The sequence below is a fragment of the Lagenorhynchus albirostris genome, chromosome 2, assembly GCF_949774975.1.
Source record: "Lagenorhynchus albirostris chromosome 2, mLagAlb1.1, whole genome shotgun sequence".
NCBI classification, from domain to species: domain Eukaryota; kingdom Metazoa; phylum Chordata; class Mammalia; order Artiodactyla; family Delphinidae; genus Lagenorhynchus; species Lagenorhynchus albirostris.
The window spans coordinates 151,603,355-151,623,736 of record NC_083096.1 but is presented as its reverse complement, the minus strand read 5'-3'; the positions used below and the strand labels follow the sequence as shown (position 1 = coordinate 151,623,736).

The window sequence follows — 20,382 nt, the reverse complement described above, 5'->3', positions numbered from 1 at the left end:
GCGGAGGCAGGAACGGTTGCAGGTCGGCCGAATTAGCTGCCTAAGGGCCAATGACAGTGGAGGAGTGATAGAGTATTAGCCAGTAGAAGTCAAGAATTGAGGTCAGGTGGGGAGATTGACAGCATTGCTGGCCAGTGAACGATCCTTGGGGCGGGTCGATCGCCGGGCTTATCCCGCCCGTCCCGCCATTCTCGCTAGTTCGATCGGTAGCGGGAGCGGAGAGCGGACCCCAGAGAGCCCTGTGCAGCCCCACCGCCGCCGCCGGCCTAGTTACCATCACATCCCGGGAGGAGCCGCAGCTGCCGCAGCCGGCCCCAGTCACCATCACCGCAACCATGAGCAGCGAGGCCGAGACCCAGCAGCCGCCCGCCGCCCCCCCCGCCGCCCCCGCCCTCAGCGCTGCCGACACCAAGCCCGGCACGACGGGCAGCGGCGCAGGGAGCGGCGGCCCGGGCGGCCTCACATCGGCGGCGCCTGCCGGCGGGGACAAGAAGGTCATCGGTAAGGACCGGACGGGGACGAGTGTGGGGCGGGAGGGAAGCTTGGCGGCGGAACCGTTACCCGAAGCGGGACGAGCCGGCGGGCGCGCGGCCGGCGGGGACCGACTCGGCGGCGCGCGGCCACCCCTCCCCCAGGCCCCCCCCATTCGCGGACGCCGGCCCGCCCGGTCCGCGTGCCCGAGGCGCGCCTGCGCTGCCTCCCGCGCCCCCTGCAGACCCCGCGCGGCCGCGCGCCCCTCCCCCTGGGCGGTCGCGCGCCGCCGACCGCGTGTGCGGCGGGGTCCCTCCCCTCGGCGCCTGCCCGCCCGCCGGCCGCGTGTGCTCGGGCCCGCACGCCGTTGTTGCGTCCCCCACCCGCTCCTTTCCGCGTGTACTCGGAGGGCGCGGCGCGCCGCCTACGCAGGCCGGAGTGGGCTGGGCGGCTTCCCTTTTCTCACGTGCTCGCCGCAGCGCCCGCCGCCCGCGGTCCCCGCGCACACCCAGCTCGGGCCCGCGCCCCGGGCCTCCGTAGCTGTGGGCTCACCCACGTGGACCGCGCGGCTGGCCGGCGGGCCTTGGAGAGAAAGGCTGTCAGGTAGCCGCTGACCGCCGCCGGGGAACGCGGGAGCCACCGGATGCTGATGCGTGGCGGTTTAAAAAAAAAAAAAAAAAAAGGATGTCTGGTAATTGTGGGGTTTTTTTTTTTTTTCTCCAGCAACGAAGGTTTTGGGAACAGTAAAATGGTTCAATGTAAGAAACGGATATGGTTTCATCAACAGGTGAGATGACCGCCGCTGAATCCTCGTGCTGTCTCTTGCATGCTCTGCCCCATCTGTAGGCTTTGCGGACTTAGGACTGTTGGAGCTTGTGTAGGTTGCCACCTCTGGTGTATTGTTAGTGGGATTTTGTTTTCCTTGGTGACTTGAAAGGATTAGTGGATCTAGAGATTGTCTTTGTTTTGCAGCTAAATGTTAATCTAAAGCTAACTTGAAAGGTACAAAGCGATTTAAAAGGCAAGCGGAGTGAGCCATCTCTTACCAGTTACGGTAAACTGAAAAAGCTAAGATCTGGTATAATTCCGTTAGGCTCAGGCCCACCACATTTTATACGTTACTGAAATTGGTATTTGAAAATGTGAGCCCCTAATTATGTAGGTTATTTACAACTTGTTAACCTCCAGAGGCAACGTGATTTGATAATGCAAGTATGTCGTTTTGACTAAGGTTATAATTCCTTTGTTTAGTGTCCCACTATATGCTGTTTTACAATGCCTCTGATAAATTTCACGTTAGGGCTGTTTTGACAACAGTTGTTTTTATTTGCTCATACTGTAACATTTGGAAGAAAATGAATGGCCCGTTTCCTTTCCTCAATTTTTATTTCTCGTACTTCCTTGCCCCCAAATCGTACTTGCCAAAGCTTTGGTCGTAGCTTATTAGAGCGGTCTTAGTACGCGGTAACATTATTTTTCGTATTTGAAGGCAAAGCTACAAACTGCATCTTTAGGATTAATCCTTAGAGTTGTTTGTAGCTATAGTGATGGTAACAAGGGCAGTTTACTCACAGTGCTCTTCATGGTCTCCTTGTCAGCCAGGCTTCATATCCAAGATGGCTGCCAAGGCAAGTAGTGCAGTTACAGGGGTGTAGAGCACTGTGCACGCTAACAGCAATATTGGCCTTACAGGTATGATACAGTCATCTCAGCATTTTCTGTCTTACATCCTTACTTACACTAGACGTTTGAAAGAACTTAAGAATAAGAAGTAACACCAGATGTTTCTGAAATGGGCACTACTGAAGGAAGCCAAATGGTCAAGATTAAGCTTAGACACAACTGGCTGGTGAAAAACCGTTAGTTACTCAACCATAAGGTATTGTGGAAGCGTTCAGAGCAAAAGAGATTGTAAGCATTTGATGGTCTGTTTTCCACGTTTGCAGTTGTGGGGAAACATTTTGTCTCTTCCAAAATCTTTAGGAATTTTCCAGACTGCCTTTGGGACAGGCCAAGGCCACATTTTTTTCATCAGTTTTTTGATAATGGGCTGCTAGTGAGGAAGGAAGGAAGGGAATGCTTTGATGCCAGTATTTGATCACTTTTTAGGTGATCTCTGAATTTGTTAGCATTTCCATTAGTATTTCAGTCTTACTCTGAGTCTCCTTATTGGCCTCACCCTTAAACCAATGGTTTTCAAATTTTAAATGTGCTTACCTTGGAAGGGTAAAAATGCACATTCCTGAAATCTTCCTTCCCAGCTTGGATTCATTGGGTCTGGGGTACATTTTTAAGGAGAATTCCAGGTGATTATGGCTTGTGGGCCTTACCTTGAGAAACACTGCTTTTGACCTTTGACCCAATGTGATAGGATATCACTGGTGTGCACATTAAGAGGGACTGTAATTTGCAGGCTTTTAAGTAGTTTGCTTTAGAAATATGTTTTTTGTTTTGCTGCATTTGTTAAGTGGACTTAGGTTATGATATTTTTCAAGTGAACAATTGATAATCCAAGATAAAAGTAGTTCCTCATATACTCTAAATTTTTATTCTGTGAGATACCATTCCTTGAATCTCTGTGTTCTGACTTGCAGTCAACTCATTTGGCTATCATACAGGGCAAGTTAAATGTAAGTTGGCGTTTGATGATGCTTTGTTTGGACTGTCTTAACTGCAAGTATTTTGTCACACTAACTGGTTCAGATGTGCTTTACATTTCTAAGACTGGTCGTTTCAATGAATGATTCAGAGACTTGAACAAGACACTGTAAAACCTAACAGCAGGTAAGTTCAGGAGAGGTTTACCTTACTTAAGGGAAAATGTATGTCTTAAAGAACTATAGTTCTGGAAGCTAGCAGGTGGTTCGGGGCTGGAGGCGCTTGGCTCTCCTGAGAGAGAAAGAGTGTGTGTCACACATGTGTACTGTTTCTGTATAAATTAGAGGATGTAGTGTTGGGGATGATTGGTGTAGCTCTAATTTTAACCTCAGAATTCTATGAATTTTATATTTTAGGTTCTTAAAGTGTTTATAATTAAGATACATTTTTAATGTAAAATTTTCCTTTAAAGAAATGTATTTTTATTGTAAACATGTATTTCAGTCTGTGTTATTGCCTGCGATAATTGTTATAGCCTTGTTAGAATTATTTTTTAAAGGGTTTCGTTGTACGAAAGGTGCTAAATAAGAGTATAAAGATTTTAACACAGCAAAAATGTTGGTTTTATTTTGTTAGGCTATGTAGTCTAGGAATTCATTGTTATTCCTTTGTGTGCTGCGTCTGCAAAAGATAATTGGATTATGTGACTGGAGGCGTTTATTAACCCCCCAAAATTAGTTTTCATTTTATGATAAACTTCACTCAAGACTATTGAAGATGGCATTAGAAGGATGCCACGGGGTCAGTGGTTTCAGGGTTTGATTCTCTGCTTTTAAACCTAGAAACTTGATGTTCTCTTTTGCTTCCAGGTGTTGAGGATTAATCTGTGCTCACCAAACTTATGAAAGATTGGCATAAATCAGTAACAATTTATTTTTCAATCGGACATGCATCTTTTTATAGTGACCAGAATAGGAATACTTTTCTGTTATCCAGAGTACTTAAAAAGCTGAATTGTAAGGGTTGGGCAAGGTATTTGGAGCAAAAAGAATCAAACAGAGAAGAGATCACAAACTGGTGGCCTACCTGATCAGAGTATCTTCTTTTTTTAAGAGCTATATTTTAGCCTTAGGGTCTTTAGTTCCATGGAAATGAAAATCAGCTGGTCATGAGTATTACGGCCTGTAAATGAGGCATGCATTCTCTTTTTACGACAGTCTATCAGCCTTAGTTCTCTCCTGTTGTTTGACTTCCCTTCCTATATGCATTTATGTGTATTACTTTTTACCCATGGTCTAGGATGATGTTTAATAAACCAAGACAGGGAAGGGCTTAGCTGTCCCTCCTTAGAAAAAATACTTAGTCATGGCTGTCAGGTTTAGTCTCCCTTTGCGGGAGCCCTACCTATTGGGGGTTCCATGTGTATATAACTGATCCTTCATTATGGTGGTGATAAGAGTAGCTAATGTTTATCAAGTATTTATGCTAGAAACTATAGTAAATGGTTAAAATCAGCTAATGGATTTAATCCAACCTTTCAGGTAATAGGTACTATCCTGAAACACAGAGGTTGAGTAAACTTGCCCCAGAAGTGTAGCTGCTAAGTGGCAGAGCTAGGATTTGAACTCTGTTTTCTGACAGTGGAGTTTGTGTGCACTAACTCCTGTTATTGCTGTCTATGAAAATAGACCCTAGTCGTCTTCAGTTTGGTTGTTTCTACATGGTCTACATTTTCTACAGATAATGGGGGCAGAAGTTATTCTTTGCCATTGAAAGGTTCTTCTTAAATGATCTTAGCTTGTCACTAGAGCTGTATGCTACTAGTTCCCCAGATTTGAAAAGCTTTCTGCTTTTCACTGCCTGTTTCATATAGTTAGGGGTTGCTATAATATAGTCCTAGTTCAGCATGCAGATTGTCTTTAGGAAGTAAAGGACTTGCTTAATACCTAATATTGGGAGGCAGTTAAGGAATTAAAAGAGAGTATTAGATCTTTATCTTTAAACTCATTCTGGTTTTATATGGTCTGTGAACCAAGAACAGGTTTTGCCTTTTTATAAGTTGTTAAAAAAGAGAAAAATATACAACAGTCTGTGACCCTACAAACCCTGTTAATTTTAACTTTATAGACCTGTGGAAAGATGATTGCCAAGTCTCTTGGGCTGTTAAAGTCAAACTGATCATAACTTGATCGCACAGTAAGAACCAAGAAATCATAGGTAGTCTGTAACCTAAATGAGTAAATGTTGTGGCACTAGGGAAGGCTTGAAGATTTGGTGGTGTGCTAAGGGAGGGATGGGGCGGGGTGGAAGGGGGTGGAGGCATAAAAAGACATACCTTCATTGTCCTACATTAGGAACTTTGAAGAGACTTCCATTTTCTTTAGATCCCTGCAGGATTTCTTTTTCATTGGCATTCTCAACTTAAAATGGTATCTCCTTTTTTTCTAAAGTCTCTTGCTATCTGTGTGATTTCTTTTTCCTTGAAGTCACTGCTGGGTTATTTGCTGAATAAGAACAATGTTATATTTCTAGATAGGTGAGAAAAGTATATTTTCATTAAAAATTTTTTCAGTAGTAAATAATGATCTATTAATACGAAGAGGCGGAGTAGAAGAATACAGCAAAAAGAGTACACTTGACTGCAGGAGAATGGGAGGACTGGTGTGTGATACATGGAATGACACTGTTGGAATACTGTAAGTCTATGCTGTCCAATACAGTAGTAGGTACATGTGGCTATTAAGCATCTGAGAAACTGAATGTAAGATACTTTCAATGTTTTATGTTGACCATGTATGTTGAAATGATCAAATTAGTTTTACTTGTCTTTACTTTTTATTATGGCTACTAGAAAACAAACTTAGATGTTTGGCTTTACAAATAAGGCACTTTGCCCAAGATTATGTAGTTAGTAATGGGGATAGCCAGGATTCCAACCTTGGCTCCAGTGGTTCTGGTTAGGAGCTCTTAACCATTGTGTTCTATATCCCACCTTGCCCCTCTCTCCTCCTTCCTCTCTGATTAGTATGACTTAACATACTATAACATGTAGAAAACCACATTTGGTAATTCAGCTGCTGCCTTAGATTGAATAGTGGTGGCCTTCTAGATAGAAATCCTTGAGGATAGGCCACATCTTATTTTTATTTCTTGTGCTTAGTACAATGCCCAGATAGCTAACTAGCACAAGTAAATAACCCAACAGTATTAAAGAATTGAATGAGGCCTTTGGGCTTGCTGTCCTTTCATCATCAGCCCAGTGGCTTCTGGTAGATTAGAGCTGGCTAATGTTAATGAATAGTAGACACTCAGTAGATACTTTAAAATTGAGCACCTACCATGTTCCTGTAGTATGCTGAGTGCTAGACAGAAGAATGGCAGCCTCTGTTTTCAGTGACTTGGCTCCATGGGGTTGGAGCTCATACTTTGGCTTGTGTCTAACCTTCCACCCTCGGTAAAGTATGGTAAAGGCAGAAGTATGCCTCTTGGTTCTCAGGAGGTAAGAGGCAGTGCTGGTGATGCCTCCATTCTCTCCTCATTGCATTAATAAATAGCTAAAGGTTAAAACATGCTTCTTGAGCCATTCTGGTCATCTTTAATTGCTGCTTTTCCCTCTTCAGTAAGATCTCTAGTAGCCATGACATGCCTTTTTTCCAGTATTACTGTAGATCAGGAGTCAAGAAACCCTCTCAGAACTGGTTTTATCTGGCTGGTGAGCAAAGAATGGTTTTTACATTTTTTAAGTGTTGAGGGAAGTGAGGGGGCAATATGCAGCAGAACCCTGGTCTAATTATACGAATAACTTTGTGTACTACAGGTAAGGATGTAGGGATGCTTGTTATTCATTGTTGTTCTCTCCCAGAATTGGAGAAACCATATGCTGTTATCTGCTTCTACAGCTGAAACATGTAAAGATTTCCAAACTGATCCTTTTTGAGTTTTCAACATGATAAAGCCCAGGGCCTGTGGAATCAAATTCTACCACTCTAAGCAGATGACCGCATACTTCATTTTCCTAATTTGTAGAACGGGGGATTAATATAAAAGCACCTACCTTGGGATTGGTATGATCTAAAGAGTTAAAGCGCTTGGCACAGTATCTGGAACGTAAACCCTCTGCAGTGTAAGCTGTTAGGTGTCTAAGCTTTTCCCCTTTTGTGGGTGAAGAAAAAGATCCAGTTAGCAGGGGGCAGCTTTCCAAGGCTACACAGCTGTTAATAGTAGAATGAGGAGTAAAAATCAGGTTTCCTATTGGTAGTGCCTTGAACTTCTTGGTAGTCCTTCAGCAAGTTGCAACTAGATTGATTTATTGCATCCATACTGTAGTATAATGGCTTGGCTAAAACTACATTTTTGGATCTGTCAAGTTTTTCCCTAAAATCTACATACTTTTTTTTTTGGCTGCATTGGTTCTTCATTGCTGCGCACAGACTTTCTCTAGTTGTGGCAAGCGGGGGCTACTTTTTGTTGCGGTGCATGGGCTTCTCATTGCTGTGGCTTCTCTTGTTGCGAAGCATGGGCTCTAGGCTTGCGGGCTTCAGTCGCTGTGGCTCGCAGGCTCTAGAGCTCAGGCTCAGTAGTTGTGGTGCACGGGCTTAGTTGCTCTGCAGCATGTGGGATCTTCCCAGACCAGGGCTCGAACCCATGTCCCCTGCATTGGCAGGCGGATTCTTAACCACTGCTCCACCAGGGAAGTCCCCTAAAATCTATATATCTTTTGACCATGATATATTTTCTTATAGACTGGTTTAGTGACAACAGAATAAATGAGTATCACCTTGTCTGGCATGACATCATTAGTGAACATATATTGGTTTCCACATAGCTCTGTACCCAGAAAACCTCTCCCTAATCTGTTTTCCAAGAGATGATTTATCTTGTGTGTACTACTTGTCTTGTACTATCTTTAAGATTGTCCTGACTGGAAAAGAAGTTTTGGTGAATTTTTTTAATACTCCTTTTACAACCCTGAAGTAAAATTCGTAGATAACTGCTTTTACTTCTTTTTATTGTGGTGTATAATATTTTCCATCTGTAAATGTCTATTTGCAACTACATTAGAAAAAATGTTGTATTGGCTACCCAGATACATGGGTAACATTATTGTCAGTAATGAAAAATCCCTCTCTTGAAAGCTGCATCTTTTAGGAAATTATAATGCATATTGAAACTGTAAAATACTATATTCAGAACTCAGTTAATTTACACATGAAAGTCCAGTACCAAATATCCTTTACCTAGTCATCTGGCAAGTCTTATACCCTTCACTCCCTTTAATGGAAGTAGTACCCCCTGTCTTTGGAACAGCCTTAGAGCTTGAAATTCAGTCGTCGTGTAGCTCGCTCGCACTCTCGCTCGCTCGCTCTCTGTCTCTCTCTGTGAGTGTGTGTGTGTGATCGATCCTGTTTCCATAAATTGAATGTCCTCATGTTATGATAATCCAAGCTATATGGATTCTTTGGTGCATGCATTGCTCCATGGATCAGCAAGGAGCCAACAGTCAGTAAACCAGTCAGGCTAGTTCATTGTAACCTTTGTTCCTTTTGTCATTAAACACTAGAACTACTATTGAGTCCTTTCTCAACTCTGACCTACTGACAGTAGGGTAGGGTAAATCAGTAAAGGTCTAGAAATGTTGTTGCTCCTCCAGTGCTTCTTTTTGTTCATAGTATCATCACCCTGGCCTCCAGTCTCTAAGCTAAAAATTCAGATCATTCACCACTGGCCCCTGACTTCTAGCCTCCATTCATCCACAAAGTTTTTCCCATATTAATTCAAGAACGATATCTCAAGTCTACTCCCTCATACACAGCCCCTTAGTCCAGGCTTCCATCAGTCCTAGTCTGGACTTCTGGTGTAGCTTTTATAACTAACAGGTCTCCTCTTGGCTTCAAACTTTCCGTAATAGCAACCATTTTTTAACACCTAATAATTTATCGTGTTCTAATTTATCTAATAATTTATATGTCCACTACATAAAAGCGTTTACTGGCTTCTCTACCTACATGATGATTTAGCCCATATTCATCCTTCCACACAGCCACAGCCCTAGCCATATTCTAGGTTGAACCCAATTTGCACTTAATTTGCTCATTGTTGGTTTTACCCATGTCCATGACCTCTCCACCTGGAACATCTTTCTCATTTTCCAGTAAACTCCTTTAAGACTTAGGGCAAATGTTGCCTCCTTTAATAGCTACTTGTAAAGTCCTGAAGCAAATATTTCAACCATATTTGTTTAGGAACAGACTAAAGATTGGTGTCAAATGGTGTCATATGAAGTGAAAAAGGGGGTCGTGTGTGCTAGTAAAAAGTTTCATTCATCTTCACCTCCTTAGTTCTCCAGCATAAACAATGCTTGCCGTGTGAATGATGTCAGTATTGGTGGTGTTCGTATTTGTACTTCATTGTGATCTTGTCCCTCTATTTTAATCAGTACTTTATTTTTAAGAGCAGTTTAGGTTCATGGCTAAGTTGAGCAGAAAATACATAGTTCCCATGTACCCCAGGCCTACACATTGCACCCATGACTTCCCCCACTATACTGTACCAAAGGGATACATTTGTTACAATCGATAAATCTACACAGACACATCATTATCATTCAAAGTCCATAGTTTACATTTAGGGCTCATTCCTGGTATTGTACATTCTGTGGTCATCTTTATGATCCTCAAGGAAAGTTGGGAATTGGAAATGGTAAAAAGGAAATGATTGAGGATGAAGTGAGAAAGTAGGAAGCTAGTAATTAATGGAAGAGAATATGTTCATGATCTCTCCTACTTAAGTTAGTAACCGTGCTCTTAGAGGTAGGAGTGGGTTGTGCAGGAACGCTGTTCAGTAGGATGAGGAGTGACAGAATGTATGTTGCTAGTCACTTCTATCCTCTTAATAGCTTAGTAGGTCACACTTTATTAGTCTTTAATCCTTCTAAGGTAGATGGGGAGAGTTATTAGCAAAACCATCGTGGCTTACTGGTTGTGTTTTTGTTTTGTTTCTTAATTTCCTAATGGCTGGTTGGCAGCCGAGAAAGTCTCTAAAAAGGGGAGGGGAGTGCAGAAAGGACCAAGTGTATTCTTAATCTTTGGCAACATGAAATGTAGTGTTCAATTTTATAACTTGTTCAACTTGGTTCTGTCTTATAGGAATGACACCAAGGAAGATGTATTTGTACACCAGGTGAGTGCTCGTGTGGGTATTTACCCTTCTGGCTCAAGGCTTGTGGGAAGAAAAGGGTAGATATCTTGTCAACTACTGTTCCTTGCAAAAAGGTTAAGTCCAGTCACCAAACAATTTAGTTCCCACAGGAAGAGGGGTAGTACAGCTTAAATGTGTACATTGAAACATTATGTTGGCAGTTTACTTAATTAAAATAGGTGTTTCACATTGGTATTTTGTTAATGGCTATAGCTTTTTTAAATGTTGAATCTGCTCTACTTGTTACACTAAATTTTGAAACCTAATTTCAGATGAACTGAAAACCTCCATTAATCTAAACTTGAACTAATACCATTGCTATAGATATACAGAAACTTTGACAAGATGCTGTTAGAATTACCTCTATGGTAAGGACAAATAACAGTAATCCTGGAAGAAATCGGCCAGAGTTGCAAAATATATTAATTTGAAATGAATGTTGAAAAACTGGCAAACGTAGCATAGGTCCTTCCGTTATAACAGGATAGGTGCTACATGCTAAACTTCCCCCACAAGTACCATTTAAGGAAAATATTTTGGAAAATGCTTAAACATTAAGGAGTTTATTGTTAAAGTAAGCCACTGCCAAATGAACACTAATATTTCAACCTTAAGTATATCATAGGCCCCACTGGACTTAATTATCCTCATAGGAATGCAGTGGGTAGGAAAAATGTTTATAAATGTGTACTTTTGTGTACTCTGCAGTTTTTGTTTTTGTTTTTTTTTACTAAGACTGTTGAAATATTGTCAACTTGTATTGAAAATCACTCTAAGAACTTTTTAACCACTATACTGTAATGTAGACATCAAAAGACAAAGTCAGTCTACACATGCCTTTATTCAGGGAGGTATGAGCTTGGCTGTCAGCATACTTCATAGGAAGGGCTGTCTTAGGTTGGTGTTTTGTAGCTCTCTGAAGTGCCCTGTACAGCACTCAGTGGCAATCAAGGGGGGAGCCAGATCAATTTCTAGATACATCAGAAGCCCTGTCCAGTAATCACTGGGTCAAACATAAGCATGGAAACTTTTAAATTCTAAACAAATATAGGACTGCTCAGGCAAGGTGTTATATTAAGACAAATGTTTATTTTATAAAATTGAATACCAACACTTAATCTGTTCCTTACTTCCCTTTTGCATGTTCAAAGGAATTTGCAGAATTAGGTACAAGAGACAGCAAGCTTGCCAGTCTTGCTGCCCATCAGCAACAGTAAAGGGTTTGGGAAGATTGGGGAGGGCGTTGAAAATGCTGACCAAAATAACAGTTTGGGATTTTAATTACCCATACTTGTGCTATCCCCTATGACTGCAGATAATTGAGTTATATGAAAGGTATGAAAACTTTGTGACAGTTTAGATGACAGATGAAATTAATTATTTGGCTGAATGCATATCACCCGCTTGTACCAACCCACAAGGTGTCACCAATATGCTTTCCTCTTTATTTTGGAGGTGGTTTCAACATTTAGTTGTTTCTTAGGATTTTGGCTGCTCAGGTCTTGGTGGTGTATCAAGGAGACTGCAGTTCTGGGCAACTTAGCTTAATTGGCTTCAGATTTGTTGGTTGTCCTGCCTCCTCTGGAATGGAAATGCATGAGTGATCCTGTAATGGATACCGCTGTGATGTAGTAGAATGAACATTGGATTTGGAGTCCCAAGACCTGGATTTAGAAAAGTCCATACTCTGCCACTTATTAGCTGTGTGACCTTGGGCAAGTCACCTAACTTTTTAAAGCCTGTTTATTACCTTGAAGGAGGAATAATAATGCCTCACACCATCTGTCATAATGAGATTGAGTGGGTAATGTGCGGAAGAACTTTATGGAAGTACTACAAACGTGAGATATTATTCTTCCCCTTTAACTTTGTCGTAGAAGTCTGGAGAACAAGTAACAATGTGAGATTTAATGTATTCTGGGGAGGTAATAACCAACTGTCCCAGCCAGTCGGAATATTAAAAGTGGCATAGTTAATTCATGTGAATTGCATTTCCATCGAAGTATTACCACAGTCAGGTTGGAAGGGATTTTGGTTGACATTTGTAATTGAGTTTGATACGGTAACACAGGGACAAAGTTGGTTTGGTCAACTTTGAAGCATGCAAAACTAAACTCGCCTGTCATCTAAACTGGCCCTGTGTGGGGCTAGCTTCTACTATTAAGTGCAGTCTTTGGGGATAGATGGATATCCTCATTTTGTTCAAAGCTACATATAATGCTTTTGCAAAAAGCATTTTAAAATATATATCTATATAGTGTCTGTCTTGAGTGTTAAATTACTTGTTTTAGTTTGGAAAATAGTGGTAAAATGCTGGGGCCTTGTAAGATTGGAGTATTTTGGTTGAGGTTGGGGGTAGCATTGGTCCCTGTTTTCCTAAATTTATTGATGGTTTGGTCTTATTTAAAGCTAATTTTAAGTGTATATCCAAGCTAAAATATTGTTGACTCTGGTACATTTTAAATGAAAAAGCACATTATTCTCCCCTGTTAATCTATTTTTGGAATGTGATATTACTAGACTGCCATAAAGAAGAATAACCCCAGGAAGTACCTTCGCAGTGTAGGAGATGGAGAGACTGTGGAGTTTGATGTTGTTGAAGGAGAAAAGGTGAGGATGCTTTTTGTGTAAAGGTTTGACTTCAGTATGGAAATATTTTGGAGATCTCATCCATTAGGATGGTGGCTCTAATGTGGATGGATGGGTCAGGTGACCACTTGAACACAGGTGCATCAATCCTAATGTGCTGGCTGCAGTTAGAGGGCTATCTCTTCAGAACAGTGAGGAACTAATATTTAATCATTTCTATGCACCCCTGGCCACAGAGACCCTTTTTTATTTGCTTTGTGTAAGTTTTGTTAAGTGTACTTAATTCCATTGTCACTATCAATATATGATGGCTTTTGTAGGGTGCGGAGGCAGCAAATGTTACAGGCCCTGGTGGAGTTCCAGTACAAGGCAGTAAATATGCAGCAGACCGTAACCATTATAGACGCTATCCACGTCGCAGGGGTCCTCCACGCAATTACCAGCAGAATTACCAGAATAGTGAGAGTGGGGAAAAGAATGAGGGATCGGAGAGTGCTCCTGAAGGCCAGGCCCAACAGCGCCGGCCCTACCGCAGGCGAAGGTTCCCACCTTACTATATGCGGAGACCCTATGGGCGTCGACCACAGTATTCCAACCCTCCTGTGCAGGGAGAAGTGATGGAGGTAAATGTGATTTTATTTATTTTTAACTGCCGTGGTATTCAGACTTCTGTCTGGTTGGGTTTTTACTGGTCCATATTGGCTTGATTTCCATTGCCTTTTCAGGGTGCTGACAACCAGGGTGCAGGAGAACAAGGTAGACCAGTGAGACAGAATATGTATCGGGGTTATAGACCACGATTCCGCAGGTATGGTTTGTATTTTAAAATTTCTCAAGCATGTATTAGGACTCAGCAGCATCATGCTTCTTCTGCAGGCTTTTTCAGTCGTTTATCTGTTAACACTTCACATTTTCTTTCATCAGATACCTAAGAGATGAACCTGAAGTCAGTTATCTTTGAGAATGTGTTCTTTGCATCTTTGCTGGCACTGGTTAAAAACACCTTTATAGATGTGGTCTACTTTATGCAGTTGGTTTTGTTGTTGTTTTTCTCTAATGAGGGTATGGAATTTCACATGTTCTGTCCTTTAACAGGTAAGAAAATAGTAGTTTAAACTGCATTGTATTATAACTTTAAACCCTGGTTCATTGGGAGGGAGAAAGGTAAAAGGTAAGCATATCTTTTTAACAGAGGGTATTTAAATATTAGAGTATAGAGTAATTAGGGAAGAGCTCCATGAGCCAGACACGTTTATACATATATGTAGCACACTGAGGCAGTGTTCCCAATCCCACGATGTTAGGATCGACTGGTGTAGCAGTTATTTCTTTTAAGGGTCTTAGAGCATTGAGTCTCCAGATGTGATCCCTAAGACTAACAGGTAGTATACTGTTTTCAACCTAGACATAGTTACCTTGTTGAAATACTACAAATAATCACAATATGTTTTAAAATAGTGATAATGTTTATCTGTGATAGTGATAAATGGTCTAAAATAGGCTTTCATGGCAGTCTATCCATTTAAATTCCAAGAGCAGAATCCTTGGTCTACTTTTTCTTACATTGTAGAGCTGCTTAAATTTTCTACCTAGTTTCATTGGTGTTCTTAAAAATAGCTTATGAATTTTTGTTGTCAAGTGCTTCTGTTTTACTGTTTGCCTTTTGGTTTAAGTTAGACTAAATGGTCTCATTTGAATGAATAGACTAGTATTACAGTGTCAGATAATTGCTGTGGTGAGATAGATAGATAAGGTAGATAGATTGATTTGCCTTAAAGTATCAAGGAACGCAGGGCTTTCCAAACTATTTAGCCAGGAATTTTTTGTTCAAATGAGTAGTAAATGACACATGCCACTTACAATCCATGGGGTGAAATTCTGATTGATGTAGATCCAAGAGCAAATTGTAAGAAATCTGAGACCAATATAGCAGGAATTTTGCTGAGAAGGAGTCAGGTGAGGTGGCAATAAAGGGAAATGTGTCATCAAGGAAGGATTTTTTTGTTTGAGAAATAAGAGCATATTTGTAGGCTGGAAAACATAGTAAAAGAAGACAGTTGTCAGGGAAGTAACTGCTAGAACTGTCTTCAGTTAGGATAGGATTTGGTCCACAAATAGTGGGTTAGTCTTTTGCTAGAACCCATGGGCATTGCATGTGTAAGAAGCCAGAGTATATGGGCCCCGGTATGTTAGTGAAGTCAAAAGGAGAGAGGGGTGAGAGAGGTTTGGGGAGTTTGGGACAAAGATGTGAAATTATCTCTAGAAGAGAAATAGGGGAAATCAAATAATAGTGTTTACAAATTTAAAGTGGGTCCACCCAACATGGTTGTACTTTTCCAGCCATTTTGAGCCCCAGCCTCAGATTAGGCATAGAGTTAGATTTGTTCAGCATTTGTCTACCCAAAGATGACTGAGTTTGAGATTGGTTGTAATGATTAATGGTGGACTTTATACTTGGAGGAAGAGGGGAGAAACAGATTAAGGAAGAGTAAGTGACAGAATGAGTGATGGGATCATTGGATTATAGGTCCTAGTGGAAATAGAGTGCGAGAACAAGACACCTGGAATAAACCGGGAAAATAAGTAAGGGGTGATTAGAGAGTGGAATGCTTGAAGTTGAGAAAACCTAGGTAGCAAACAAGAATTGGATGGGAAGTAAAGAATCTGAAAGCCCATATTATTTGGGACTGTCATGATAATTACAACAAGAAAAGTGTAGTAAATGGAATATGGCATAACATAAGATTTGAAAGCTTGGGGTTTTAGAATTCACTTTAGAAGCCGCAGTGATAGGGGTGGGACAGCCACCACTTGAAGGCTACAGGGGAAAGACAGGGCAGTTTTGCCGAAGACTGGTCATGAGTTCACAAAATGTGGGGAAACGGTTTCAGGAGAAGGGGTGGGGGTGGGATTGGGAGAGGTAGGTGGGAGATTGGAGGGGTTAGAGGTGAAAAATAGAATGTACGGATCTAAATAGGAAATTAGAGCTTACTTTGACCTATAATATTTATGGTATAGAAGGATGTTATTAATCTTGGTGTTCATTTAAAGCATGCAACTGACTGGTATTTAGTATATTCACAAAGTCACGCAGCCATTACCACCGTCTAATTCCAGACATTTTCATCACCGCCACGTTCCCACCAGTCCGCCACCCACAAAGTTCTGTATTCATTAATAGTCACTCTCCATTCCCCTCTGCCCCAGCCCTTGGCTACCACTAATGTGCTTTCCCTGTCTCTGGATTTGCCTATTTCGGGTATTTCTGTGTCTGGCTTTCAATTCACATATTTTTAAGGTCATCCATGTTGCATGTATCAGTACTTGATTTCTTTTTATGACCAAGTCATGTTCTATTGTATGACTATCACATTTTGTTCTTCATTAACCAGTTGATGGGCATTTGGGGTTTTTTTTTGTTGTGAATAATACAGTAATCACATAATGGACACTGTTTTGGCTATAGACCCAGGAGTAGAACCGCTGGGTCATATAGTAACTCTTTGACATTTGTTGCCAAGCTGTTTTGCAAAGCTGCTGCACCATTTTATATTCCCAGCAGCAATGTATTGAGGGTTTGTTTCTTCACATCCTCCCCAACATGGTTATTTTTCAGCCTTTGGATTATGACTATCCTAGTGGGTATGAAGTGGGTTTGATTTGCCTTTCCCAGTGACTAATGGTTGTTGTGTACTTTCATTTCTATGAAGAGAGCATCTCTTCTTTGGTTTTGACTTCCTGCATTTTTAGCAAGTGTTCATCTGTACAGGATAGTTAGCACTTGTTCCCAAACCTGGTTACCTTAAAGCCCATGTTTTTAAAGGACATCAAGGTGTTGATAGTGTTGTACCACCTTTAGTCCTTTCATGGCTAACTTTGTAATAGATTATACTATGGGTAAAAGCTTACGAGACTATTAAAACCAGTTTTAAGCGTTCATCTTCCAGTTTATACTTCCAAATCCTTTTCCCAAGTCATACTCAATTTGTGAAATAAAAGCCAAATTTGCTCTTTTGATTTTGCTAAATTGCCTGCAGACCACTTGATAAACAGAAAGACCAGATGTGTTAATACTGGTGGCTAGGTTAAAGAAAGAAGGTTTTATCATTGCAAGTTTGCACAATGTTCATTCCAGGGGCCCTCCTCGCCAAAGACAGCCCAGAGAGGACGGCAATGAAGAAGATAAGGAAAATCAAGGAGATGAGACCCAAGGTCAGCAGCCACCTCAACGTCGGTACCGCCGCAACTTCAATTACCGACGCAGACGCCCAGAAAACCCTAAACCACAAGATGGCAAAGAGACAAAAGCAGCCGATCCACCAGCTGAGAATTCGTCCGCTCCCGAGGCTGAGCAGGGCGGGGCTGAGTAAATGCCGGCTTACCATCTCTACCATCATCCGGGTAAGTAAGCGTAGATAGCCTTCTGGCCTCTGAGCAGTCATGAGTGGTGTCCATTAATGAAAGAGGAAAAAACCCAGTTCATCAGGTAAGGTAAGCCACTTAAACATACAATATCTTCTACCCAAACTAATCATAACATGACCTGAATGTCCCATTTTGGTAATGGGGCGTATCAGAGCCATACTTTGGCTCACTAACACTTGGAGGCCTAGCTTTACATTGTATCTTGATGTGAGAGCCTTTTGTCAACCTTTTTGGATGATTTTGCCAGTAAGCAGAGGAAAGTCTTGCTAACCTTACCATAACAGGTAATGTTAATTACATTGCATTATTTTTCATTTTTCAAAAATAAGTGGGATAGCTACTAGGATTAATAACCTAGGTGATAGTGACCAATATGGTTGGTCTCTTTGGGAAAAGTGACAACTTTGGCATTGTATCATCAATTCCAAAATCAAGGGATTCCCTTTTTACTTGATTCTAGGAGCCATGTGGCACTAGAATTATTATTTTCAGCCACTGATACTTTTTTTCCCCTCTATACTATTTTCTGAATGTCAAAAGGTCATCCAGAACCTAGGAGTAACCATTCTTGTTACACAGCAGGATCCACCCCTGTTATGAATTGCTGTGTTAAGATAAACCAGTGTGAGATTTGTTAATGCCTTCCCTACTTAGCTTATTTGAATCTGGAGCAGTTTGGTGTACTAAAAGAAAATTGCAGTGAACTGCGCAAGATAATTTTAAAACTTTTTTTTCTTTTACAGTTTAGTCATCCAACAAGAAGAAATGAGTACGAAATTCCAGCAATAAGAAATGAACAAAAGATTGGAGCTGAAGACCTTAAGTGCTTGCTTTTTGCCTGTTGACCAGATAACTAGAACTATCTGCATTATCTATGCAGCATGGGGTTTTTATTATTTTTACCTAAAGACGTCTCTTTTTGGTAATGACAAACGTGTTTTTTAAAAAAAATAAAAAAGCCTGGTTTTTCTCAATACACCTTTAAAGGTTTTTAAATTGTTTCATATCTGGTCAAGTTGAGATTTTTAAGAACCTCATTTTTAATTTGTAATAAAAGTTTACAGCTTGATTTTTTCAAAAAAGTCAACAAACTGCAAGCACCTGTTAATAAAGGTCTTAAATAATTGTCTTTGTGTATATTTCTGCCTTGTTTCATTTTAGTTTATAAGTACTTTCTGGTTATAGGATCCTTATTAGCTTAAATCTATCTGTAGATAGGTGGTACTCATTGGTATTTACTCAGGAAATTTTTAAAAATGTGTAATCCTTTATTGAGTAGCATGCCTGTGGGCCCGTACTGAAAATTAGAAAGTATTTACTATGGTAATATGGCCATTTTCCTTTCTGTGAGCTGCTTTTACTGGGAGGCAGTGGTAAAGGAGAAGAGAGAGGGCATGGTCTGGTGGAGACTAACTGGACTCTAATCCTTGGAAGCCATTTATTTGTGCCCTACTGTGAGTTACTTCAGCCTGTGGATTGAAGGATACCCACCTTAGTTATCAGATGCCTGCCACAGAGACTGGTGTACTTGGTTAACACAGCTCCTTTGCTTGGGCACAAATAATGCAATGCTTGTGTGAAGTCTGCTTAAAGAACATAGAGGTCAGTGACATTCATTTTGTTCTCAGCACCCGTGTAACCTAAGCCTGTTCTGCCTGTTTTTTTATAATGTCTTATTAAAATGCCCTTTGGCTTCCATTGTGGAATAGTTAATGACTGCTGTCTAGAGACTAGTTCTGGATCATTCTGGCCAGCATTTGACGCCTTGGGGTTATAGAGTCGGCTAGAGTGGCATATCCGGGAGTCATGCAGTGCTGTGTGCCTCTCCAGAATGGGCTCAGGATTAACAGAACTGAGATTTGCATTGCACTGATAGTTTTAATTCAGGAGACTGATGAATAAAGTGGGGAAAAAATAGGCAAGTGGGCTAGGCTAGTATCAGTCAACACTTTGAAATGCCTTTTCTGAATTTGGGGCCACCTCTTCGGATGTTGAACACTGCTGATGGTATGTAGTGTTTTTTTCTTATAGTTGCATACATTAGGATATATGTTGTGGAAGTGATGCCAACAATGCTTACATAATCCAATAATGTTGGAATGTGATTTTGCAAACGATGGCAAGGAAGAAAGTTTTTTGTGATGCAGTCTTGCTGCCAGTGTTGCAAACATTTTTTCATGTGTATTTGTCTTGTGTGAATTTACTTCACTGTGTTTAAGGATTAGGCAGCCTGTGAGTCTCTGACAGCTGAGAGAGTACATTCAGTCTTGCAGCCCGTCTGCAGGTTTAGAACCTGGTCTACCGTTCAGATGCACCAGCATGAGATTCTGGGGAAGTCAGTACTGTTTACTAGAAGAGGGGTGGTGGAAGCAGTGCTTTGCAGCAGTAGCAGCAGTGATTTGCTCTGTGACAACCTTCCTTAGCTTTTGACACTTATCCATGAGTTTGGTTCTCCAGCTGTGTAAGGGTTATGAATACATGAATACCTCATGTTCTTGGAGACCCACGTGACTGGAGCAGAGAGCACGGAAGGTGCTATGGGCCTGTTGTCTTCTTTCGTTCTGGTCAAAATTAGGTGAGGATGCTTATCGTTTCTGTTGAACCTTGTACTAGATGACCTAGGCAGTGAGGTAAGACTTAAGGAATAGGTGGTAGTGGTAATAAACCAAAAGAGCTAGCAGTCAAGAATGGATAATTTGTTAGTAATAGTAAATGGCTAAAATTTATTTTGTATAATAAATACAGTAGTATCAGGGAAATATATTTAGGACTAACATTTTCCAAATCTCTGGGAGGAAGCAAGACCATTGAAAGACATTAAAGAAAAATGGGCATTTACATGTTCATGAATATTGAGAATGATGTCAATCCATCTATTCAAATTAGGTTTAGTAAGGGACTTCCCTGGTGCCCCAGTGGGTAAGACTCCATGCTCCCAAAGCAGGGGACCTGGGTTCATTCCTTGGTTCAGGGAACTAGATCCCGCATGCTGCAGCTGAGACCAGGTGCAGCCAAAATAAATTTTAGAAAATCTAAAAAAAAAAGATTCGGTTCAGTAAAAAAAAAAATTTGGTGGACTTTAGAAAAGGAAGAAGAGAGGTT

General features: G+C 41.1%; 1 protein-coding gene across 3 annotated transcripts; it reads left to right on the top strand.

Moving 5' to 3' along the window:
• The first annotated feature begins 194 nt into the window (after positions 1–194).
• YBX1 (Y-box binding protein 1) lies at positions 195–18,409 on the top strand. 3 transcript variants are annotated; one of them, XM_060140344.1, is made up of 8 exons: positions 195–501; positions 1,195–1,258; positions 10,215–10,248; positions 12,787–12,876; positions 13,176–13,478; positions 13,581–13,663; positions 16,991–17,256; positions 18,024–18,409. In XM_060140344.1, exons 1-7 carry the CDS (start codon positions 336–338, stop codon positions 17,223–17,225), a joined length of 975 nt encoding a protein of 324 aa, XP_059996327.1. In that variant the 5' UTR covers positions 195–335; the 3' UTR covers positions 17,226–17,256; positions 18,024–18,409. The 3 variants fall into 3 exon arrangements, 2 of the variants coding, with proteins under 2 accessions (XP_059996327.1, XP_059996326.1); XR_009538969.1 differs by lacking the exon at positions 18,024–18,409 and adding an exon at positions 13,780–13,950 and having other exon boundaries at positions 197–501; positions 16,991–17,127; XM_060140343.1 differs by lacking the exon at positions 12,787–12,876 and having other exon boundaries at positions 197–501.
• Positions 18,410–20,382: the final 1,973 nt, after the last annotated feature.

What these genes read in the sequence shown, in the direction of transcription:
- YBX1 (XM_060140344.1), top strand. Translation starts at nt 336, where the DNA reads ATGAGCAGCGAGGCCGAGACCCAGCAGCCGCCCGCCGCCCCCCCCGCC. An exon ending in CGGGGACAAGAAGGTCATCG is followed by an intron (nt 502 to 1,194) that starts GTAAGGACCGGA and finishes TTTTTTCTCCAG; the next exon opens with CAACGAAGGTTTTGGGAACA. An exon ending in GGATATGGTTTCATCAACAG is followed by an intron (nt 1,259 to 10,214) that starts GTGAGATGACCG and finishes TCTGTCTTATAG; the next exon opens with GAATGACACCAAGGAAGATG.